The 26,191-nt window shown below is 40.8% G+C and overlaps 1 protein-coding gene and 2 pseudogenes across 1 annotated transcript; 1 reads left to right on the forward strand and 2 right to left on the reverse strand.

Annotated features, from left to right (window-relative positions):
• Positions 1–33: 33 nt before the first annotated feature.
• Positions 34–11,740, forward strand: LOC134631852 (immunoglobulin superfamily member 22-like; annotated as a pseudogene).
• LOC134632532 (5S ribosomal RNA) lies at positions 7,642–7,760 on the reverse strand (annotated as a pseudogene).
• A 2,197-nt stretch (positions 11,741–13,937) lies between the features above and the next one.
• Positions 13,938–25,581, reverse strand: tmem86a (transmembrane protein 86A). The gene is made up of 3 exons (XM_063479977.1): positions 25,427–25,581; positions 18,863–19,127; positions 13,938–18,562 (listed from the first exon to the last, which is right to left on the reverse strand). Exons 1-3 carry the CDS (start codon positions 25,445–25,447, stop codon positions 18,135–18,137), a joined length of 714 nt encoding a protein of 237 aa, XP_063336047.1. The 5' UTR covers positions 25,448–25,581; the 3' UTR covers positions 13,938–18,134.
• Positions 25,582–26,191: the final 610 nt, after the last annotated feature.

Consider the following 26,191-nt stretch of genomic DNA (forward strand, 5'->3'; position numbering starts at 1 on the left):
AGCTCCACCAAGTATCCTAAAGTGGCTTAGGGCATGGCAAGGAGCGCAGAGGGTAGGGATCTTGCATGCAAGGAGATCCTCCTTCATTCTGGCATTCTTAGCGCTAAATCTTTGGTATTATGAGACAGGCAAGGAAGGACTATCTAAAACAGCTGTCTTTGCTATAAGCAAAAGCAGCATAATTAACTAACATCAATGATTAGCTTCAACAACCATGTCAAATCCCCTAATGTAGAGAGCAAAAATAAAGTTTATTACCTACTGCAGACTTCTCAGCACTGAGATGGAGTCAGGCCTCAGTTCTTTTTTCTCTTCTCCTTTTTAAAAAAAAGGAAAAAGAAACAATTGTGCACTTAGGTTGCCTGTTTGTACAATATTCTTATAGTCTTACTGTGGATGTACTTGACTCACCTTTAGAGCATTCTGGGGTTCAATGTAAGACCTCCGCTGTGGTGGAGTCCTTCAACCAGGTACAAAAATCCCCCCAAATCCCAGAGGGAGAGTCTGTCCCAGATTTTGAAGCGAAGCTACGCCCCATCACTGCCCAAGAGGGTGAGGTGAACCATTCTTTTCATTACACAGCAGCTTGAAATTTTACAAAATGCCCTTTGCATCTTGCAGAATCTCTCCTCACATTATATTGCAAACAAGTGCCCTTGAGACTATAAGAAAAGCGTGCACCAACCAAATTTAGACACTTGCCCATGATTTGCCTGGAAACACTGGATGACACAAACAAAACTCTACTGGGAAACAAAAGTTTCATGTGATGTGAAAACTTTAGGTAAACATTTTTTCTTACTGAGCGAAGGTACTGTGGGCTGCATCTGATTAAAGTCCTAACAAAGACCTCACCGAGGACAGAAATACTCTGATAAAGACTTTATGGTTCTCATCACCTCTATTGAAGAAAGCATTTGCTGCTTATGCTGAATACTAGTGCCTTTTTAGCATAAAATCTGCGTGTTTTAATCTGATTCACTCTACCTCTATCTGTAAATTATAGATTAAGAGACCTGCAGAAGCTCGCCCATCACAATATGCAGAATACTGCAGAGTAGCCAGGCTATTATCATTCATGACCCTACAGCTCATGACCCTATAGCTACTTGTCTCAAAAGGAAAGCAGAAAATGATGATCCTAAATCATTTAATGTTATGGCAACTGTTATAGCAAAATATAAATCTTAACCTGATCTGTCTTTTTGTCATTCATAGGTGACAAGGCAAATGTGACTGGGAATCCACAGCCCAGTGTGGAGCTGGGAGCGAGCTAGTGGGTTCCCACTGTCTGTGGCAACAAAATCTTCCCATGACAACATCGACAAACAGCATATAGTGAAGGTTTGACACTGTAAAACTACATGACTTATCCTTGGCCTAATTGGAAATTTGATCTACAAAATACTAGTTAGACCTGCCATGATGTATGAAAAAAAAGGACCGGAGGCAGATCTGGAGGTCGCAGAGGTAAAGATGTTAAGATTTTCATTAAGAGTGACTAGGATGGACAAGATTAGAAATGAATACATCAGAGGGACAGCTCAGGCTGAATGGTTTGGAGACAAAGTTAGAGAGGTGTGGCTGAGATGGTTTGGACATGAGCAGAGGAGGGATTGTGATATATTTGGCCAGGATGTTACCAGGCAGGAGGAAAAGAGGAAGATCACAGAGAAGATTCATGGATGTAGTGAAGAGGGACATGCAGACTGTTGGTGTGACAGAGAAGAATGCCCTAGAGATAGGGTAAGATGGAGGCAGATGATGGGCTGTGACAACTCCTAAAGTGAGCAGCTGAAAGTAGAAGAAGAAGAAGATTAAATTTCCCCCTTTTTATGTGACATTTTAAAACATTAAGGGATTTTGTTCACTGTCATTGTGTTGCTGCTGACTAATGTTAAGCTTGTGTTATATCTGATGAGCATCCCTGTTTAATTTTAGTCATCTAACACTATACATGTAAGTAGTATTTACTGTAGCTTTGCATGTACTTGTGTACTCTGTTTTCTCAAGTTTTTCACTGAATGTTACTCTATTGACAAATAAATCATGCCATTATTTTTTTTAAGTTAAGACTGTAATTTCAGCATCATTATCTGGAAGTGTGAATTCAGGGTTTAGGGTATCTAGTAAAAATGTGTTGCTTTAAAAGGTGAAATACTCTTTCTGGGCGTGGTATCTCTGTACAGCCTATCATTAAGCTGAACAGCTCCGCCGTTTTGGTGCTGTCAAGTGAGACGACACACCATGCATCATGAGGAAAAGTAGATAGGACGGCGAAAAAAAATCTCACTGAACCTTTTATCTATAACCACTCCAGAGTGGATTTAGTGCTTTCTCTGTACCAGCCGGGGAGCTTAACTGAAGCTTAAATAGCTATTATAAAGCAATTAACTTGTGGGTGCTGACATATGCATCTCCCCTTGCCATCTGTTTCTCTGGTAAGGGATGACTGTTAAGTTCCAATACTGTGTGTTGAGGAGTTATTCCTAGCATCCCACTGCCTTCTACTGCTTAAAATGAGTACTGCAGTGGGATAAAAATGACCTGAATGACAGTGTGACAGTTTGAAACGTCTCACTGTAACTAGACACGTTGCTTTTTCCTTCATTAGTCATTTATCTAATGTCTAATACCTTCTCTCCAAATTAGATCAAAAATCTGACCTTGGAGGATGCCAATGTCTACAAGTGCACTGCCTCCAACAAGCACAGAGATGCTGCCTTCTCCATATCACTCAGTGTTACAGAAAGTAAGCCAGCCATATCGTACAGCATGGGTTGTTTGGAAGCCATCAGCACAGTTTGCCTCCACTTTTCTCCCAGTGCCTCAGGTGAAAGTTGCTTTCTCTTTGTTTCCAGACCCACCAATGGACTTCAAAAAGATGCCGGAGAAGCAGCAGGAGCACACGCATGTTGTCTAATACTAGCTGTGACACTCCTAGAACCTGTCAAGGTGTGATGGAGCACTCTCTGATCAATTGCCAGATATATGTTTTTGCATGTATCCAGAAATACCCACAGGATAAGATCTAAAGAGTTGCTGGTGGGACTGAGGAAGATGCTTTTCAGCTACTTTCGCACATATTCATATTCTATGTCATGCATGCAAACAAGCATAGTATATACCTGTATAACTGCTTCCTGTGTAAGATATTTCTTCTTTTGCAGAGGTATGGAGAAGAGAGGGGAGAAGAAGAAGCCACCTACAGAGGAGGAGATGTTAAATATCCTGGCTGGAGATGACAAGAAGGACTAGGGGGGGATCTGTGCCGAGTATGGCTTCAGCAACATCAGAGGCATTCTCAAGAAGTTCAAGGAGATGAAGAAGAAAGTGGAGGTGGAGGTACACCTGTGACGCAGAGAGCTTGCACACATGACACAGGATCAAATAAAGATGAACAGGTTTGGGATATGATATTTTTAAAAACAGCTTAAAATAGAGCAAGGGAGAACTGAGAAAAGTTTACACAACTTGGCGACAAAGTTAAGTTAGAAAGCAAAAGTCAGCTGATGTGAAGATGGGAAATAATTCAAAATGTCATATGTCATTTTTTTTATTAGGTTTGTTAAATAAATAAGTATTTCTACATTTGATATGTTTTACAAGATGGTGCGTGTCTTGAAGCCCCTGGAAGACATCACTGCCAAAGTTGACATCGTGTTCGACACTGTCTTGGAACTGAAGGATCCAAACATCAGGATCAGTAGTGGTTTTTGGTAAAGCACATCGGTTTTCTGGTTCAGTGTCAAAGTCTGCTTATTTATGAATGTTACCATGACATAAACCACTTGTGATTTCTCCCCTCATCTCGGCGTTGTGCTTGCAATTCAGGGCGCAGAGCTGCAGCGGGTCCAGTACTCTCATGGGAAATATGAAGTGAAACTGATGGGAACTAAGCACATGCTATGCATTTCTATTGCACCTGAGTGACATGGGCACCTACACTCTGCAGGTTGGAGACAAGAGACTTTCGGCCAGACTTAACATCATAGGCATGTGCAGAGTGGAACTCGGGACTCCTTCTCACTGCTCATAATACAGATTTCATTGTATTTACTGTCCCCATTTACATACTCAATTTTTACATGCTTTCTTTACATTTGTCATTACTTAACACCATGTCATATTTTATCCCCTCCATTCAGTATCAGTATTTATTTGACCCAGAGATCAGACTTTTTCACTTAGTTAATATTACTCAAAAACCCACATGTCAACCCCCCCCCCCCCCCCCCCCCCCCCCCCCAGATCCATAGCTAGTTGGCTTGGAATCCTTGGATATGTTTACTTGACTGATCAATAAAAACCCTTCTTGTCTTCTGCTATATCTCATTCAAATGAACTGTTTAAAGTCGTGTCTGACTTCAAGCCAAAAAAAGAGTAAATGAGCGAGAGACTGCTGTGTTTGAGGTCCATCTTTCCAAGAAAACAGATCGACCCCTAATCTGGAAGGTTAGTGTGTAGTTCAGGAAGAGAATCATAGGATTTAATTACACTTTTACACTGTCATATGATATCGCATATAGGATGAGACTGAAAATGCTTTTTAAAGATCATTTCCTGAATTTCTTAACATCTCAGTTACTCCAAAAAAAAGAACCCACAGATACAGCATACTGCCATTGTTTGAGGAAATATTAAACACTGGAACGTAATGTGGAAATAGTTTTCCCAGAAGTGTTTTTGTTTTTGCAGGTAAAGGAAAGGGGGGGGGGGATGAAAAGTCTGATGTCTCTCTGTCTGAGGATGATCTGACCTACACCTTAAAGATTAAGGATATGAAAGCCACTGACACTGGAAACTATACAATCGGCACTGGAGACCTCACTGCCACCTTGCTGCTTTTTATTGAACATATGGACCAGCATACCAGGATTTAATTGCATTTACCAACACAAAAAAAAACTAGTTTGTCTTGTTTTTGTTATGTTTTGTTTTTCCCAACAGAGCTGTCTTGTTGGAGCTAATATTTCTAGGGAAACAAACCTTCACAGTTGAGATATGAGCAGCCACTGCCTTGTTTTCCTCCCCTGAGATTAGAAGCTTCGCTCCTTCGTAGCTATGCAAAACAACATCATCTTCCCTGTTTTTCAAATGAAGATGTATGGGTAGTGCAATAAATCCTCCCTCCTAGTGCTCAGTTGAAAGTAATCCAACCAAATCCCTGCTCACAACAAGCTCATTTATTACAGCTCTGCCTAACAAGACATTTACTTGCCCAAGGTGCAAGTTGGGGCATGTAAATATCTTTACAAGGACATGTGGCTGTCCTCTGGGTTTGCACCAAGAGAAGCAATTGAGGTTGTGTTAATTATAGTTATTCATGAATATGAGTACGCTCTATCTTTTTTTTTTTTTTCTGGGGCTGAATATAAAGAACAAGCCTAATAAGTGCAAGAGCATTTAAATTCTGTTCATACTTTCACCTTGTAATCATCAGTGTCTGTGCTTCTACTTCTAAAATTACTAAAACTTTGTAAGTGTAGTATGCTAATAAAGTCCACATTAGCGCTAAAGTGTCTCTCTTATTTTCATTCTTCCTCTGTTTCAATTCTATATAGGCATTCCCATCAAGTTTACCAGCCATTTGAAGAATGTCTGTGTGCATGAGAGAAGCACAGCCCGCCTGGAGTGTGAGATGAGCTCCAAGGACGTGCACATTCACTGGCTGAAGGATGGGTGTGATATCACAGCAAGCGGGCGCTACATCTTCATGCGTGAGGGGAAAAGGGCCGAGGTTATTATAGAAGAGTGTCAGCTGGCAGATGAGGGAGAGTACTCTGTTGTCTGCACTCAGGACAACGATACACACGAATATGTCAAGTCTGCTAAAGTCACTGTGGCTGGTAAGAATTCTGCTCTGTAGAGAAAAAGAACCCTTACATTTTCTTGGACTATAAGGTGAAAGTGCATGTGTTCCTCCACTGATCAAACAATACAGTAAACTGCAGTTACAGCAACAGAGAAATAGAAAAATAACACAGTGCTTTTCAGAACAAAACAGAGTGTCAGTGCCAAAAAAGAAGCTTTGTGGAAACAAAAAACAGGCCTACTGTGTGTATTATTATAATACCTCACAGCAACAGAGTAGTGGTGAGACTAAGTGCTCCAACTGTTGAACTGTTAGCCACAGATTCCTATCAGGCAAGCACCCAATGCTCTCCCTTGCAACACTGCAGTGGAAAGACTTGCGAGTATGGCGATCTATCTTCTTCACTCTTCTGTAACTTCCCATATTCTTTTGTCTCTCCCTTGTTGCACTCCCACACATCCTTCCTCCTCTTTCAGGCTGTTACCCCTGCAGAATTTTTATCTGAGCAGACTCCACCATGTTCACAAATTGCTTACTGCTCTCAAGTTCTGTAAATATGCTTTACAGTAGTCATGCTCGTGACTTCCACCTTTCAGCTTCTGACAATTAGATGGATCATTTTGGATGTAAAATACTACTAGCATATTTTAGAGAGTAAAACGGATGTTTCTTTTGCAGATTTCAGCTAACGTTTTTGAATCAGCCAAAGCCAAGGCAATGGAAAAAACTGTAAAAATCTAACAACACGGCATAACTGATTAATAATTAATTCTATGAAAAATGGTAAATGGCCTGTATTTGTATAGCGCTTTTCTAGTCCCTAAGGACCCCAAAGCGCTTTACGCAACCAGTCATTCACACATTCACACACTGGTGATGGCAAGCTACATTGTAGCCACAGCCACCCTGGGGCGCACTGACAGAGGCGAGGCTGCCGGACACTGGCGCCACCGGGCCCTCTGACCACCACCAGTAGGCAACGGGTGAAGTGTCTTGCCCAAGGACACAACGACCGAGACTGTCCAAGCTGGGGCTCGAACCGGCAACCTTTCGATTACAAGGCGAACTCCCAACTCCTGAGCCACGATCGCCCCTATGAATGTTAATTCTCTCGAAGTTCTTTTTCTCTGTGTGTTGCCAGAGTGTTTTGCCTCACTGAAGAGTGGTATGTCAGATGTTCAGTATTCGACAGGCTCCCCTGCAGAGCTGAGTGTTGTTCTTGCTGATGAGAAGATGGATGGAGTATGGCTGAAGGATGGGGTGGAGGTAAGAGATAACGCAGAACTGGATAAAAGACTTGTTAGCTGTTAATACCGAAATGTAAATTTGACAAATTTTTTGTCTTTTTCATCCATCCTTTTGTGTTAAATTCAACAGTTTTCGAAGCTGAATGGAGTTCAGGTGGTAAAACAGGGAGCTGTGCACAAACTAATCTTCTCTGGTGTGAATGAGTCCCATGAGAGCAAGTACACATTCAGAGCTAAAGGGGCTGAAAGTGAGGCTGTGCTCAGTATTGCAGGTTAGTGCAGTGGTTCCCAAACTGTTTTGCTAGGTCCCCCTTTGTTTTACAAGAAAAATCCTCCCCCCCCGTTGAAACCCCCGCACACAAACACATCCTCCAAACACACACGCCCATATTTTTTTTTCAAACTCCATTGCGGTTTATTTCTATGGGGAACACAGCTGGAACAAATCAGACCTAACAAGACAAGGGGAAGCAAAACTAGGCACACTGCACAGGGACTTTCACAGTAAAACAGGAAACAAGATTCTTTATTTGTCACATGCATAGTTATACAAGTACAATACTCAGTGAAATGTATCTAAGCTTACAGCACCTGGTATTCCAAGGCAGTCTCCCAGCCAAGTACTAACTAAGCCCAACCCTGCTTAGCTTCCAAGATCAGGTGAGATCAGATGTGCTCAGGGTGGTATAGCCTTAAGAATGTAAACATGACAACACAAGCTTGACAATTACAACATGGAACATGCAGACATGAAATACCTGAGGAGACATGGAAGATAGGGAGAGACTAAAGCACTGGCATTACAGAAAGTAAAACAATGAGGACAAGACAGACTATATAGAGGACAAGAAAAGACTCATGGAGACATGGGTGAAACAAAACCCTAACTAAGTAATACCACAAGAACTTTATATTATGGAAAACTAACATAATAAAAATCAAAAACACAAAATAAACTCAAAACACTGGGTCACAGACCTAGCCCCTGACACACTGTCAATATGAACTAAAAATGCTTATTATTAGTTTGTAGTCATCTTTGCTACTCTTTTGGATACCAAAGCTTTTCTCAAAGCTTTGAAAAACCGTACTAAAAATAAAAACTGCAGAGAATCAATCCAATTTATATATGATATCATTTTCCTAGACCCTCCAGAAATTGATTCGTCTGACCACTGGACTTGTTGGGGCCTCAGCCTGTGACTGTAAAGGCAGGCCACACAGCCACCATTAGATCCTCTTCAAAGGCAAACCAGATCCTAAGCTTACCTGGTATAAGGATGGCGTGAAGGTTATGGAGGATGAGAGGACCAAGGTGGAGCAGACAGATAATAGCACCTCATTGGTGCTTAGCAGGTGGATTAAAATAAAGGGTGTCATCCTGTACATATGCAAATACAGTTGTTTTTTTATTCACTTTGGATGTTTACTTGATGCGTGAGAGAAGATTAGTGGCGCATTTATGCGTTGTCTCAAGAGCGACTGTGGTGCTGCTGTTACTGACGTGCAGCTCATTGTGATTGGTGGATGAAATCACACAATCATATCAATTTAAAGCACTTTTTGAAATGGAGGTTTGTATTTAACTAACACATCACTTTCTTTAGACCGCCCAAAGCCTCCTCAAGGGAAAGTTGAGTTCCTTGAGCTGTAAGAGAAGTGTATCAAGATGAAATGGAAGGCTCGGAGGGACAACGGGGGTAAGCAGGTCACCAGTTTTGTGATCGATCGCTGTATGGTAGGCAAGAGGTCCTGGAACAGGGTTAGAGAAGTGGATAGTAGCATTAATGCCTTCACTGATGACAAAGTGGAGGAGGGCCATGCATACTAGCATTACATCAGAGCCATCAATGAAGAGGGAATGAGTGACCCTCTGGAGACAGAGGAGGCCAATGGTGGAGAGTCCATAGGTGAGCACTAATCATGATCAAAATCAGCCCAAATAGGTCCAACTGGAGGTGAAAGGTAAAGAGAAATGCTTTATGGTTTACAGTTCACTGCAGTTCCACTTCATTGCCATGCTAAAAGTTTCATATCCTGGATTTGAGATGTCTATTGACACCTGTTTAAAATCCACTTATCCAGAGCCTCCAGGTACAGCATCACAGCCTCATGTGTCTAATTTAACTAAGAACACCATGACAGTGAGTTGGAGTCCTCCAGCCAGTTATGGAGGAGCCTCAGTTCACGGCTACATCTGTGAACTGAGGAGAAATAATTTGCGTCACTGCAAATTTTTTATTGAAATCAGCGGTACTGTTACAAGCCGAAGTGCCCATTTTAGCATTTTATCTAAAAACTCCTGACTCCTAACCTAGGTTCCTTACTGATGCTACATTCACATCTATCACATTCACGCCTTTATTACTGTTTCTAGAAACCAACTTCATGGTGTATGGATTGGTGGAAGATATGGGGTATGAGTGACTAGTGTAAACAGGGCTGCTGCAGGCACTCCCAGCAATCCCGTGCTGGCTAAAAATCCAGCATGTACGTCTTCCCCTCACAGTGTGTTGTTTATTTTCTTCCCTGAATCAGCAGGATGGAGCCCATCGGTATGTAGGCTCCCATATTGAAGCTTTGAGTTTTGAATTTGTGTCTTAACCACTTTGGTAGTCATTTGCTTTATCACCTATTTTACTCTAAATGGATACCATGTTGTATTAAAAAAAACCTTGAAATTAGCAACTTAGACCATCCAGTGATTTGGAAAATGTTTACTCAGGTCAAAAATTAAGTGTAAAGTTTTGACATTTCTAATGTATGGTTTTGCTTTTTTTTTTTATGCCCCTGTTGGCCATTTTAAAAAAAACTGAGTAATTCACTTTACATATGTGGAGTTTATGTTCAGCTTTTATTTATAGTAAGTGTTCCTTTTATTTCTGTACCTAAATATTTGATTTATTCAACAGTATACAAATTTAATTTTCCCCTGAAGCAGCTCCCGGCCTAGTGAGGAACCTGAATGTATCTGATTCCACAAACTCCTCCGTTTCTCTAAAGTGGACTCCTCCATGCCAAGGAGATGAGCCCATCAAGGAGATGCTAAGATGTGGAGGAAAGCCACTAAGATCCCCGTCTCCTGTACTGCCTTCACAGTGGTGGGACTTCAGGAGCAGATGAGGTACCACTTCTGTGTCCGAGCTCTCAATGAAAAAGGGGTGGGGGAGCCCACTGAGCTAGTAAAAGGTGTATTGGCCATAATCGTGTGGTTTTCCAGGCTGGAAAGGCAATTTGCCTTGACTTCAGCTTCACTGTAAGACTTCATCAGTGAAATAAAGTGGCTAATATTTAATAGTTGTCTTTCTCTTCAGGAGGATGTAATAACTGTACCTCGAAACACAAACCACAAACATCCAGTCAGACACATTTATATCCAAGATGGCATTCTCACCACAGGAAGACAGGTCATCACAAACACCAAGAATCACTCCCAGTCATTCATTTCTTCGACTCAGCAACTTGACTCTGGCATCTGTTCTCCTGAAGAATAACTATGGAGAGGCTCACTATGAAGTCTATGTCAAGGTTATAGGTAAGTGACGAATGCTTCATTATTTACTTCCCACTTTGTCCTTCTTTAATGATTGTATTCTGTAACAAGAAGTCACTTCAGATCCATTTTTGCTGTTTTTATAGCTTTATACAAACTTCCAGATCTGTCAAGAGAAATTTACAGTAATTTCTTCCTCTTGTTCTCCTGCTGCTGTACTCAGATGTTCCCCCAACTGCCAAACAACCTCCAGTTGGTGGAGGAGATCCTGGACACAGTGGCTCTGCAATGGGATCACACCCCTGACCTGGCTGATGAGGATCAGGCAACACATTATGTACAGCTTCCTGGTTTACTGTGACCGAGTGTGTTTTCATTAGCAAGTACACTGTTACTGGACTGCTTCCAGGAAGGAAGTACTATTTTTAGGGTCACTGCACAGAATTCAGTCAGTGACAGGGATCCCTTAGATTCAAAGCAACCTTTCATCATCGCCAAGGAGAAAGGTAAAAGTAGTGTATTTCTCAGTCACGCTCTTTACTCAGATTTATTTATGTCTGCCATGTGTGCATCAACAGCCTTCAGGAGAAGGAATATGCATTACCTCAAAGTCATGTTAAACTTACTTTCCTGCTGCCGCTGAAGGACTAAGCCGTTCTCAGAGGACATGACTGCACCATGAGCTGTGCCTAAGAGAGGCTGCCAACTCCACTGGTATGAAAGACATGGCTACTGATGTCAGCAACCATAATATATGTGAAGCAAAATTGAAAACATCTGTGCGTACAATCTTTGTACGCACAGATGTTCACTTCTGTTGCCCACAAGTAAAAAAAATCTCCCCTTTGTAGGCTTGCTGGTATCAAGGGGAATCCATGATCTCTGATTCCACTCGCTTTTGGCACCGCACTGTTAATGGAGTGTGCACTCTAGTCATCCCCACTTGTGGAGCTCAAGACAATGTAGAATACACTCTGGTGCTGGAAAACCCTCTGGGGATGGTCAAGTGTACCTGTAACCTAGTGGTGCATGGTAGGTTCTACAATGAGAGAGGGTGGAGAGTGAAATAATTAATAATTTATAATGATATTACCTTACTAAATATATATCTATATGTTGTGACTTTCAGATAAAGATGACAAGGGTCTGCTGGAGAGCTTCCTGACTAATCAGAAAAACAAGTAAGGAGTCTTCTATAATTGGCCACTTCTCTCATTCTTACATTGCTGTTGGCATTTTCACTCATTCTGGCTTGGCTAAGTTCTGTATATCACTGATTATAACTGTTAGGCATGCTGTAGTTACCCTTTTCTGGTTTCAGTTTTTTCAATTCTGGTAATACTTTTGACAAACACTAGAGGTCAGACTCTCACTTTTCCTTCAGGAGTGGCTAAATGTTTGGTAGGTTTGGGGGTTGCTCCTCATTAGTCAGCTCATTCAGCCAGAGAGATTGTCTTTTATCTTTAGCTCATAAATGCTTTTCTGTCTTAAAAATGAGAAAGAAAGAAAAGAGTAGAAGAAAAATGTTTTTTTTCCCTCCTTATAGGTGTCCAGTTCTTCCAGAATAGCTTGTTTCACAGGACTCTGCATCAGGCCACCTATTAAAAAAACCCCTCCAGTTTGTTGCTCTAGTTTTTGTGTGATCTTAAGATTCAAACGAAACCAAGTTAATTCACAGTACACGTTGCACCACATCCACAACAGACAATAGTGTGAGAATAGTTTTCTGCCAATTATGCAAAAGGCCACAATTTAAAGCTCACTTATCCCCATAGCTTACTTTGTGGATCTGTACCATGTAATTACAATGACCTGTGCTTGAAGGCAGGCTGGAGCCGTTGTCAGATATCTTTCTTTTCTTGCACACCCAGCATTGCTTGGCGTATTGGACTGTGCTTTAAAAAAACAAAAATCAAAGTTGCCTCAAGATGTATTTCAAACAAAAACAAGAACTTGTTTACCTCAAAGTGCTACAGGGCCTCAGGTACAACTAAGTTTTTAGGACAGTCTGCACTTCGTTTTTGGTTGTCTTTTGTTTTGAGGTTTGTTTGGTTTTTTTGCTTAGTTTTTTGTGTCTTTTGGCCAGTGACACTAATCTGCAGCCGATTTGAGGTCAGGTGATCAACTTTGCATGCCAGCTGCTTGGCCACTGCTTACATGGTTTTTATGTGTAGGATTGCTAACTTACTGTATTGCCTTACAATGCAATGCCTGTATAAAGGGTGCGTATGAATCCAACAGTAATTATACAGATTCTACTTTCAACCATAACGTCCACTTAACCACAGTGTTATCCATTCCTTTTAAATCCAGTGCTTTAAAAAATACCAGATTACTTTTAATCTGCATATCCGACAGTCTCTTTAAAAGACATTGCCTCAGAGCGGGCTGCTGCTGCTTGAGACTGAGTGTGGTCTGGTAAGGAGCTGCCAGCCTGACAGAGAGGGGTTACAACCCCTTTCTATCCTTGCGTCACTATTGCTGGCGCCCACAACTCCATTTGTATAGACCCACCAGAGGACTGGCAGTCAGACTGCCAGGTTCAAATCAATTAAGCACCAAAAGGCACTAAACTGACGTCACAGGTACCTTCCGCTTCTCCCCTATTCAGCTACGCCACAATAAAGTTGAAATACCGTGGAGTGAAACTTTGAATGGTTAGTCTTGGCATTTCAAAGAAACTAAAGGCTGCTGCACTCAAACGGAACTTAATTCTTGTGCATTTCTAATGGAATTCTTTGATGTTTTATTGTATCACATTTTCATTAATGTGATTAAGTTTTTCTTTTTTTTTTTAAAGAACTTTCTTCACTCTTCAGGAGTGACATTATTTCATCAGTTTCATATATATTTCGTGTCTCACCAAGTCTGTTTTTATAAGGGCCATAAAAGAGATACTTTATTTCTTAGAAGACTGGACTTCTTTGATGGCAAGACTTTGGCTGCAAATGAATGGGACACATTTGAAGAGAACTGGCATGGATTCAGCAGGACAAAATTCTTAAGATGTCTGTGTGCATGTTGAGGAAGAAAATACAGACAAGGTAAGGTAACAGGAAGCTGAAAGGGAAGAGAAACAGAGAGCCTTGTCGGTAGAACTCTGAGTGAGTTTTCACAGGGTTAACTGCTGTTGAAAGCACATTTCCCTCGGCCAGACAATACTGCACAGCAGCTACTAGAACAGAGCTCTCTGTTGTCCTCCAGTTCTGTCTGTAATGGCACTTTAGCTGCTGAGGACCATCAGCTTCAGTAGAAACACAAAAAACCAAAGAGTTATAAACATCTGCTGACATTTTCAATGCAGTGATCCTAGGAAACAAAAAACAACAACAACAAAGAAACAAAAGAGACATTTTGCTGAACTTGCATTGTAATTGCATTTATTTCTCCAATAGTTATTCACATTCATAGCAGTTTCACTACAGGAAAGAAACTATTTCATCTCTACAGTCATGAAAGAAAGAAATCACAATAACGTGAAAAAATCAAGGACAACAAGGTAAAGCATGTCATTGAATTAAAAGAAAAGTGAAACATTCTTTCAATAAATGGAATTCAAATTCTGCATTGCAATGGACCTTAAAACAAGAATTAAATAATCTGTGGGAAACAAATTTGGCTTTTCCCACATTGACAGGCAAAACATTTTAGGTTTTCATTTTCTGCAAATGAAAGGATAACACTTTAAAAAAAAGATTTATACATCAAGGTAAGTAACACTTTAATTGAAATGAATGTCTTTTAAAGAAAACACATGATTCTCACATGCTGATTTGTCACTTTCAAAACACTTAACTTTTCGAGAAAAAATGAAAGGAAAAATGAGCATATACTTTAAAGGATACAGTACACAATAATCCTTTGTTAAAAACACTTTCACTGCTAGGTTTAAGGAGAGATCAACTGGCCTTACTTTGGGTACAGAAAAGTGCAGAACATGGTGAGGGGGAGGGGGGTAATTTTACAAAGATGTTTATTTCCACATATTTCTCTTAAGCTCATACTGATGTTGCAGGGCTGTCAGTTGTAGTAAAAAAAACACCTTGGCGTTGATGTGGAGGAGTCACATCAGCCCACTAGTCATGCATGATAAATATACAAACAGCTATCTGTTTTGAATGTAACCCACTCATAATCATGAGCACAGTGCATTAGCAGCAAAGTCTTCAAATCAACAATCACAAGAAACAACAGCAAAAAGAACTCAGGAAGAAAACTTCTAATCAAAGAAAAGTGCTAACCTATTCAGAGGACCAAGTGAAACCACAGGACTCACTGTGGAGACCTCTGACAGCTCTCTCTGGTCCCTTTTATATGCACACACAAAGCTTTGAACAACGGGCCGTTGACAGACTAAGGTAAACTGATGCGCCTGCTGGCCTGCCATCTGTGGGGGAACAGGGTGGTAGCTAACAGCTTCCCCTCTGTGTCATATTTCACCTTCTAATCTAATTCAAGCTACAATATCACCCAATAATAACCTCCGTCCTCAATGAAAAGCTAAAAGCAATCCAGCACCAGTGAGGGGGGGGGGGGGACTTCTGTCACCTGTGAAACAACAGCTGATTTGACACATGAAAAACCTCTAATGTTAACAAGTTCCACTCAGTCAAATGAGTTCAGTTTTGAATTATAATTTAAGCTTGGTTTCTGGAGCCCAAATCAAATAAAAGCAGATACTTTAGAGAAGAAACATTTTGGCCAATGCTGTGAAAAAATAAATGCTCTGTACTGTAGGAACAACAGTCAGGAGGCTTTATGTAGCAAAGGACAAAGAAGGAGGTGCCCACAGAAATTGCCCACATAGTAAGGATGAGTAAGACTGCTTGACTAAGTCCCGCCATCCCTGCATGGTTTTACTCTAGGGCATGTACTAGAGTCTGTGTTGGCTAGCATCTCTACTTGCACTCCACTTTCTTTTAAGACTGCTATCAAGCTTCGGTGGACGGCTTTCAGCACAAAGGCGGCCGATATTAATTGTTGACAGAACGTGCTCCATTGGTGATGAAAACAGGGAGAGAACACTGCAGAGTCAGAGTCTGCAGTGCTGGGAGGACAAATTAAAACACGCAACAGAAGAAAAGTGGTCACACAGCCAGACTGATGGAACATTTCTGACTGACAAAGCAGAAACATTGTGCTGACAAGCATAGTGACAGGCTGAAAGAATATTGAGGAACTTTCTGGCAAAGCAGTAGTCAAGAATAGCCACTTGTGCCAAGTGTCTTTCTCGGTCAAAGCAAAACTGTGCTACTGATATTGATAAAAACCTTGATGACAGTCAACACCATTGTCTGCCTGCAGATCTGTCATGGTGGCTAAGGTGATGCCTAAACACCTTTTGAAGTGTTTGAATGTGTGTGGTTTTTTTTGTGGTATGGGGTTTTTTTGTGCGTATGTAGCTGCTGACAGCTGTTGGGGTCAATGACCCAGCAGAAGAAACCCATAACATGGGCTTGTATTTTTCCACGGTTGCTTCATAAACATTATATATACAGCATCACATCTGAGAGTTTCATTATTAAACTATTGAGCTAAATATGTTCCACTGTCATATTTAACAGTGATTAATAATTTAAATCTGTTTCTCCACCAGCATATGTCCAGCAATGGAAATTGTCACTATTAAAACACTAGCCTAAAGTTCTTAACTGACAGTAGATCTGCAATCTGTTACAAAGCTGCAGTTCTGAAGAGGCGATGGGCATGAAGATGGTTTTAAGAGCATTGTGATAATACAATAAAAATATCCAGTAGTGTGTGTACTTCATAGAAACTCTGTTGGTTCACAGCATTTCGGGCCTTGAGTTGGTTCTGATTTGCCACAAGAACACACAGACGTTCAAGCAACAGCTAAGAAAAAAAAGAAGCAATGTACGCACTCTCACACATACGCACACGCTCAAAAACACGCGCAAGTGTAGACATCTGAAGAAAAAGTTGCAGTGTAATTCTTAAATATTCAGTAAGACACTTAGTTTTAAAATAAAAAATTTGCAGGGGACAAAACAAACGAGAGGTGAGAAGCAGAAATATGTAAGAGATGAAAGACAAAATAGGAGCCAGCCTGTTAGGGATTAGCTGGGGCGGATTTTGCAGGATTAAAGCTGATGAAGTGTCCTGTGAGAGGGAATTATTGGGAATAATGGGATAACTGTTTCCTCACATGACATGCCAGTTCCCTTGTCTTCCCTATTTTTTTCCATTTTGGTTTTTCAGTTCGTTTTGGCTGCCTTAAGGACAAAGCGCACACTTTTGTGCATGTTTGTGTGCATTTCATTATGAGCGAGTGAGCCCTTTCCCAGGGCCCTGACAGACACACACAGAGTTGATAAACAAAAAGATTCCATCCTGTAACATAGCCCTTCTTTTCAGTCTTCATAACATTGCTATTAGGCCAAATAAGCATATGTCAGCTGATCCATTCTAGCAATAAGATCCCCATGAACTTTTTCCAATAACTAACACAGCAGGAGCTGTGGGTGTCAGGTGTGTGTACATGGTGACATTTGCACCTGCGTTTCTTAAAAAGCTGCTGGTGGGGAAAACAAATTCCTGGTGGACTTAACACCAAAAGGAGAAGCAGGTGCACACTATACAGCAAGTAATAATGTGTGCAGTAGTCTGCTGTGACTATGGTATTTAGTGTGTTCTCTTTGTGACAGGGGGACACTGACAGCAGTGTGAATGGGATCTCAGGAGAAAGCTAAACTTCTCCCCCATCCAACATAAATGTTCAATCATGAAACTTACAGTACACACTGGTTTGTTGACACCCAAATTTCCCTCCCTGAATTTCAGCCTTATTGGTTTACGTTTTATCATTTTTAAGCTGTGCATCTAGTTATTCGAGGACATCATAGAAGAAAAAATACTTTAAAAAATATGTTGATGATGACTTATGAAAGTGTAGAGGGGCAGGATTGTTATAAATAATATCAAGGGGATCGCAGATAACGAAAACAGGTTTGGACAAGCTTTTAGAATAGCACCCTTAATTAAGGGGAACACAGAGCAACAGAGAATGGAAAAAAATATGTATACGTCGGTATTAAAAAAACTCCCTTTTTAACATCAACAAATAACAAACTAAATGTTAAATAGTAATGCTGGACAACATAAAGCATACGTCTGTGCTGGGAATGTGAGGTGTGTGAAAGGACTGTGTGCCAAGCGAGGTAAAAATCAAATACATCAACGCACACAGACCCCATTACTCTCCCATACACACTCCTTGAAGGTGCCCAGTGACATGCTTCCATTAGCCAGTTAAAAGTACGTAATACTCTACATAGCAGGTTAATATTACTGCACTTATCACCTTTGTAACTAGGTTGAAAGCCATTCTATCTTTAGAGGAGGCAGGTAGGACTGTTGTTGGGTGAGGCAGAAGATAATACTACTGTATCTTCTTGGTTAGAGGACACATGTGAGATTACAACGCTAATGGAACAGAAGGGTGATGTAAAGGCTGTAGTGGCCCAGCGGTGTTTGAGCACCACACTGAGATGAAGGCTGGGGGCTGGGAACCTGGCAGTGAGATGTGTCCATAATCACATGGTTTGGAGACTGCTGCAACTCATGTTCTCTTCCTGGCCACCTCCACGTCCTGGCACTCAACAGCTGACAGCGCTATGAGCATCTGGGCAGCGTAGTAGGTGGCCATGATGATGGCTCGCGAATGGGGCACAGGGAAGCAGAACTTGTTGACTGCAATGGTGAGGTCGGAGACCATGAAGAGCACGGCACCCAGGCAGGCAGACAACTTGGTCCAGGTCCACAGGTCATTCGCCAGCTGCAAACCTGCGATGGCCCTCCAGCCCATGAAACCAATTAGGGCGATGTAGACGGCCACCAAGTAGGTGAAGGGGCCAGAGAGGTAGGGGTACAGCAGGATATAGCACAGAAAGGATACAGCAGTGATCACCAGCCCAGCACGCACATTAATGGGCTTCATCCCAAAAGCAGAAGAGTAGAGTATATGGGTAATGGCAAACATCAGAAGGCCTGTAGAATATTAAATAATACATGAAACCATAATTAGGTTTTAATACAAGTTGTTTCCATTGAGTTTTATTTAGTCTTTCTAATGATTCTGATTAATGTTTTCAATGGGCTCAAAAGGCCAAGAAGCCAGGAGGAGTCAGGTGATAAAACAATTCCTGAACCAGGGGTTATGTCTGTTAATATTTGATGGCTGTTTACAACAGACTTTTTTTTTTTTAATGGACACACCTAGACATTTATTGTTATATGGTTGAATTACATATGATGAGATAATTGTTAAAATGCAGAGCTTTTCCTCACCATGGACAAAGTAGCCCTGCTCCTGCCAGATGAGAAAGGCATCACCCAGAGCAGAAAAGATTAGGCCAGCCAAGATCTTGCGGGCACTGGAGTGAGCACAGAGAAAGGTGAAGCCATGAGCCAGCAAAAACACCCACAGGCAGAAGATGGGCAGGCATTTGATCAGGGCGCTGAACCAAGATGGGCTTGAGGTGGGCAGCCACAGGACAAAGTATACACAGGTTGCTTTGAAGAATGGCACCAATTTAGGGCCTTCACTCTTGACCTGAAAGTAAAATGAATTGTTACATTAATAACTGAAATATAGTTGCAAATACATGTGATGCTCTTATAATCATCGACTTAAAATAGATGCATTTTCTGTTTGAGCTGCATAGTGTTATATTTGTGAATAAAGGAGGAAAAAAAACAAGTAGTGAGATTTAAAACTGCTGACTTTGTGTGGCCATTAGTTTCTCGCCATCAGCCATATGTACATGTGTCACTGAACCCAAACTTTGTGGAAAAGGCTGTCGAAGGAAATGAGAACACTCCCAAACTGTGACTCCCAGTAACCTTTAAATTTCTCCTTTTTGCAACTAATTTTATTATGTTGTTTTTCTTTCTCGTCTGGTTTACCTTCTTCCTCGTATATGAAGTTACTGAGAACTGTGAAGTGTAATCGTCACTCAAGTTCCTCTTTCCAACTGTGTTACCAGTCATATTTATTTTTGTCCAAATAGATGAGGCACACAACACACACAAATTCAGAGTAGAGCTGGGCGATATAAGATTTTTTCATATCACGATATGTTTTTTTATTTCTGGCGATAACGATATATATCACGATATAAGCCAAATAACTATATTTGTAAGATTTAAATGTGCCGTTGCTCACAAGTAAAATGTGAAATAATTAGCAGCTTGTTTTAATTTAAATATTTATTTCCCATAATAAGTTCAACAGGGTAGATGTACTTAAGGAACATGAGACTTCAGTTTCAGATAAATAAAGGCAAATATTGCAAACTACACAAAAGGCAGCCGCTAAAGCGTTTAAGTTTCAAAATAGAACAAACAAAACAGACTACTAAATTGTCAATTCCACTTAGAAACAAAATTTTAATTCTAAAAATAAATCTTAGTTCGTTTTACAGAAGAACAGACAAAATTGACTAACTTTTGTCAATACCAAATAAACTGAGAACTAAAAGGAAATTCTCAATCTCTCCTTGTTGTATAGCTTAGCTTTTCAAACAGTTTTAACAGTTACTTTAGTCTGACAAAAGCCGAATGACGAATTTACAGTGCGCGCTACTCTGTTTTTTGTCAGACTTGAAATAGCTGAAATACCTTCACACTACGGAACTTCTATGGCCCTTCCGTTCGATAAGCTCTCCGGCATTGGAACCATCATCTGTTTTTTCTTCGATAACCTTCGCTCACGCTCTCGGTTGATTTTTCTCTAGTCGGCAAACTCATTTCCTTCATTACCCGGGCGGCCCGGCTGCAAAAACAAATACACATGTGCGCCTTGGCACTTGTGCTGTACGCAACAAGTCACGTGATGTGACGCTGCGGCTGTGATTGGTGAGGCTCTGCGCTACTTAATTTGGATTGGCTGTTCTTTTTTTTCTTTTTTTTAAGAGGACAAGAGAGATGAGGCCTATCGCAATAGTTAAATTTTTCTATCGAGAAAAAGTTATTTCGCAATACATATCGTTATCGTTCTATCGCCCAGTTCTAATTCAGAGTATGAAAAAGTTTCACAAAACCCCTGGAATGATGACCCACTGGTGATTCTGAGAATCACTTTTGAGGCAGGTCTGTGGGATCAAAAGGCAAAAGAAAAGAGAAAGTGGGTGAGGTGGAAGGGAAAGGCACTGAGTGTGGGTTCACTAGAGGTGAGATCACTGGAGGAGAGAAGAGGAGTATATGAATAAGGAGGGAGGAAGAGGAGGAACAATGGGTCATAGTGCAGCAAGGAAAAGTTTCAAAAGACTGGGCAAGAACTGCTGATTTGATGTCCCAAAGGGCTATTTTACAGCGTGTTTTTTTGCATCCTACCCCGACATATTCGGTGGTAAGCAAAAACAAACAAACAAAAAAAGCCCTGGCATGGTTGCAAAGTTCAAAAGAGAAAAAAAAGGAAAGAAAAGGCAACTAGGACAAAGAGAAAGGAAAATAAGAAGAAGCACAAAAAAACAGAAGCCTTAGGGGAAGAAAACAGTGAATGAGCTGGTGTACCACCATTCAGATGACAGCTGGATGTAGTAGCAGAGGAGGAGTAGGCTAGAGAGATTGAAGGATCTTACAGTTTATTACTGTGAAGGAAGGTAGAAAGGAACAGACCAGAATTGCACAATTCTTCAAAAAAGTAACAGATCAAATGACAGTACAGGATCAACTAAAGTGTTCAGTTTATTTAAATTCAATTTTATTTGTATAGTGCCAATTTGCAATAACAGTAGAATGAATGTGACTTATATAGCAAGGTAAACCCCTACAATATTAAATGGAAAGCCCTAATGATCAGACGATTCCCTGTGCTCAAGCACGCGGAAACATGGAGAAGGAAGAAGGGGGTGAGGTTTAAGTGACCGAGTTTAGGTGACCCCAAACCTACTCTAGAGTACCTGATAGACTACCAGCAGGAAAACAACAGGGATCTGACGCATAAGTTCATACAGTCATGACCATATTGAGCTAAAAGTAGGACAGCAAAATAACTATTGCCTGGGTTCTCCAGTATTAAAAGCAGGATGCTGAGAAGATAATTTGCATGTTCCCTGAAAGCATGCCAGACTAGGAATGCACTTTTGACCATTTTTCTAAATGTATTCAACAGTCTGCTTCAGGGAGGATGCAACAAACACATTACTTCCAAGGGCCTGTGTGGTGCAAGGACATCCATTGAGAATGAGACAATAGAGGAAAAAGGCAGTAATGTATCTGTCTAAATTTCCTGAATTATATGGTCTCCAGGAAAGCCCTTGCTTGGAAACAGGTTTCCATCAGGTAGATATGCCAGGAGTGTGTTTTAGCACTCAGGTAGTTTGACGTAGGTTAGCTATATGTTTATCCACTGCTTACATGTGTTATATGATCCTCCCAGGAGCTCTACAGACCTACTAAAGCTTCATACACAACATTATTTGATATTGTTCCATAGTCACAATATAAGTTTTAGCTAATTATCTATATCCTTAAGATGTGATTGCAGAGTGTATGAAGATACCTAGCACACAGAGCTTCTGGATACCTAGTGGTCTGTGTGCCAAGATTGGACATTTACTTTTAAACTCACCTCTTAAGCCGCTTCAGCATCTGGATTACAATACTAAAATTACCCCTGATTATTACTTCAAATTCTTGCGTTATAAAGTACTTTTAGTTAGATGTATCCTGTAAAAATAAAAGTTGTTTCAGTCATTTTTCTTTGAATATTTAGGCTTCCTACCAAACTGGCAAAAAGAGAAGTAACAATACTTGCTCTGCCACCTTTTCACTCTGACAAGATTAAGATAAATTTCAGCAGTTTTGTTTTCTGCTTTCACAATACATTTAAGATTAATATCAGTCTCTTCTAGGTACAAGTGTAATGCTGTTTTCCACTGCCATCAAACCAGGGCTAGGTATATAATGGGAACTAATGCACTCCTTTCCATTATCCACTTTGCCGTACTTGTACAGTGAACCTATCTATCACATTAAGGCCACATAGGTGGCAAGGCAAGGAGACAGCCCTGGCAACACTCCCAGACTAACCGATATGAAAATTCTGCTTAAAAAGCCAGGGTTGTCTTACTTTAGGACAGAGCACAAGAAAACACCACATACCATATCTGTTACACTCCTGGGACTCAAGGATGACTTTAAGTATTCTCGTTACACATATAGCGGTTAGTTCTTATTAAATAAGGTCCAGTGAAAACAGTTTTCTAGGCTCAATAAGGCAGTGTCAGTCTGATTTCTATCTACAGAAAAGACTAATGATTGGTTTGGCACTTAAGAAAGGAAAGGAAGTTGGGAGGAAGTCAGTGATTCCTATAACCTTTAGTCTGTTCTATGCTGGGTTTGAGATACTTTTCAATTTCGTTTTTTATTCTTTGTCATCCAATCATGGCATGTACACGCTAAACAAAATCCTTTAAGAAGGAGAAAGGCATAACTAAAATAGGATTTGAAACATTTATAACATAATCCTTCAAGTCTTCTAATACAGTTATGCTTCAATTTTGTTACAGTGTTCTATAAAAGAAGTTTCATTTTGCTGACTTAGATATGAATCCAGATTATGATCGTATCAGGAGTTCGAGTATTCATTTCTGTCATATCCTAAACAATTGCTGCTGTAATATTTCCCCACCCCATCAAAATGTGATTGCACAAATTTTTCCATCAGGAAAGCATAATTGCTTGTGGGAATCCATAAACTGCTTTATACCAGTTTTAATGGGTTTCTTGCTCAGATGATCAGCATTGTTCTCCTGTTCAATTTCTTGTACTTGACTGAAATTGGTGGAGTTATGTAGCACACTATCATCTCAACTGTAAACCAGTCCACTCTTATTCATGGAGGCGTCAGTTTGTCTGTGGGAGCACTGAAGACAGGGACATTAGTGATGACTGTTAGTCCTGTAATAGCCGGCTGTTGCCAGAAAAAAAAAAGGAGAACATAATACCTCACTTAAGAAGCAAAGAAAAAGGAATCATTTCGTCATCATTTATCTGTCTAAATGATCACATTATAAATAAAGGATGTTTGCAAAAGTGCAGGACCATATAAAGCTGAACAGCTATACACACCTGCTCCTGTCCTCTGTTAAACAATAATACTGTTAATGATTGACTATATTTGCATGATTAGTCAGTGCAGATCGACTGACCTTTAAAAGGCACCTCGTATCCTGAACCAAAGAAAAGACAACTTGTTCTTTCCTTTTTTGTGTCCTTTTGAAGTACAGAAATATGGCGCCTCTAAAGTCTGCACAGCTGGCATGTGAGTCTTATGACAATGTTATTTCTACGAAGCATCACACAACTCTGTTTTTTCCACCTTTGAGCTGCTTTAGCTCAACAAAGATGACTTGAAGACATTTGGGGATGCAGACTAGAAAGGAATACAACCTTACTGCTGCACTGTATGACGTCTTGAGTTCCTGACGTAAGAGTAAAAACTTCAGTTTCTGATAAAACAAAAAAAAACAAAACACTGTGGGCACTGGATGTGCTGATGCCTCTACAGATGATCAATATAGCCAAAAATAAGCAAATCAAGTTAAGGCAAGCAACGTGAGTCAAAGTCTTTGGGCAGTACAGATTGGTTTCAGACTGCATGTGCTCTGCCTGTTTGAATGGTTCCTTGACATATCTAGATTTAAAAATGTTCATAGAGTCCCTTATAAGCACAGCATTCTGCTCACTGTTGTAAAACTGAGTGTAGTACTGTGTTTAAAAAAAAAACATACCAAAGAATCAAGCAGGAACTATTGAACTGCATCTAAGTAATAACTGAATAATAGCAGCCTCCAGTGGGACAATAATCATGTTTACTTCTGAACAGGTACTGGCAATTATCAGACACTAACACACCAATATTGCCTGTTTACTTTTTTCAGCATCAGAAAAACAACCCTGAATAAAAGCATACATCTTTTTCTCAGCAATGCTGGGACCCTAATAGAAATAAAGGAAAACCAGGACCTGCACAGTATCTTCATCACTAAGGAAACTAGTCTGTATGGCAGGCATTCCTCCACACAGGCTTACACACCAGGGTTTTCTACAGGCCAACTTACAATGAACCGTCCTTCATGGCCCCAGCAAAGGGGGTAAAATTTCATAGCAGCTCTGCTAGAGCAAGATGATGCTCCACCTGCTTAAATTATTCATGTAGTTATCAGCTTTTTTGTCAAAATGGACGATTTCCAGGTGAGGTCCATTATTGAGCCAATAGATACGCCAAACAATAAACTCTATATAAAGCACAGCTACAACAAGGGAGATGAAAAGAAAGCCAGAATCGACCACAGCTCGGCGCATGCGTTACTGGAGGGTAAGGAACGGAAAAAACAGACAAAAAAGGTCGTGGCATGACAGCTTTTTCTTTTTTGTCAGGGATAGCCTTTCGAAATTTGTGTACGTTCAATACCGAGAAGGAACAGCGAGCAGCGTCGCTGCTGTGCCAAAAAAGGGGAAACGGCTAGACGGGAACAAGAAAGTTTCTGCCTTGTGTCTGCACAAACACATACAGATGGGCACTGTTTAATGACGAGAAAATGAGATAGCTGCGTGAGCGACCGCGAGCACCTGAGCGAGCGGTTTTTCATTTAGCAGACGCGCTTATTTACTGGCAATTAAATAATGAACCAGAGAGCATGCGCTGGCCTTCCAAGATAAAGTATGACAAGATACGAATAACAACAAAAATGCCCCAGTAAATGCATGAATAGCAGCTCGAGGCAGTCGACAATGCACACATTAAGGATGTTATCTTCGGAAGTCTCGTTATTGTATCACTAGCTTAACTAGCCGCTGTTTATTCCTGAATGTTTTAAATAGCCATTTGAAACTCGTACTTACCACTGTTACTGGAGAAACCATTTCTCCCTCGGTGCTGTCCGTGCCGCTTAAAAAGGATACACTGATTCGTTTGAGTCTCCTTGTTTATGTTTTACTGAGGACGGCGAGATGCCGATTGTTTTTGTCCTCGATCCTGTGGGCGGTCCGACATCAGAGAGGCAGTGACAGGCCTTTCAGTGTTGACCAATAGGTGCAGAGACTGGTCTTAGAGGGCGGGATAAGGCGTCAGGGGACGCCCTGATAGGAGGAGTCGGGGTCCATTGTACATACCGGAGCAGATGGCCTTTATTTACATTCTACGGAAATGGAGCTTGATTTGTCGAGCTTGGTTTTTGATTGCACATCGACAGTTCAGCGTTAATTGATCATATTGAGCGTTAAAGATGAGAAAACATTATTGCTGTATGAATGATGAATTGAAAGCTATTAAGCTATTAATTACCACTTTTCTGCCGGAGCATTTTCAACTCTGACACCTTACGCTCCTCTTTTTTTTGTTTTAATTCAATTAAATTCAGTTTTATTTAGCGCCAAATCACAGCAACCGCTGCTTCAATGTGCTTTAAGGTCATTGTCTCCAAACCATACGCCATGACAGGCCTCACTACTTTCTTGTCAACCATCACTGTTGCTGCTGTCCTACTGTCACAAACCACTCCTGCCACTCCTCTCCAACCTGTGTGCACTCCCTTCTTCAACGCTCTTGTGCACTGTCAATTGCTTTTTATAGCTGACCCCAGGTATTTAAACTAGTCCACCTTCACT

This window comes from Pelmatolapia mariae, linkage group LG7, assembly GCF_036321145.2.
Source record: "Pelmatolapia mariae isolate MD_Pm_ZW linkage group LG7, Pm_UMD_F_2, whole genome shotgun sequence".
Lineage (NCBI taxonomy): Eukaryota > Metazoa > Chordata > Actinopteri > Cichliformes > Cichlidae > Pelmatolapia > Pelmatolapia mariae.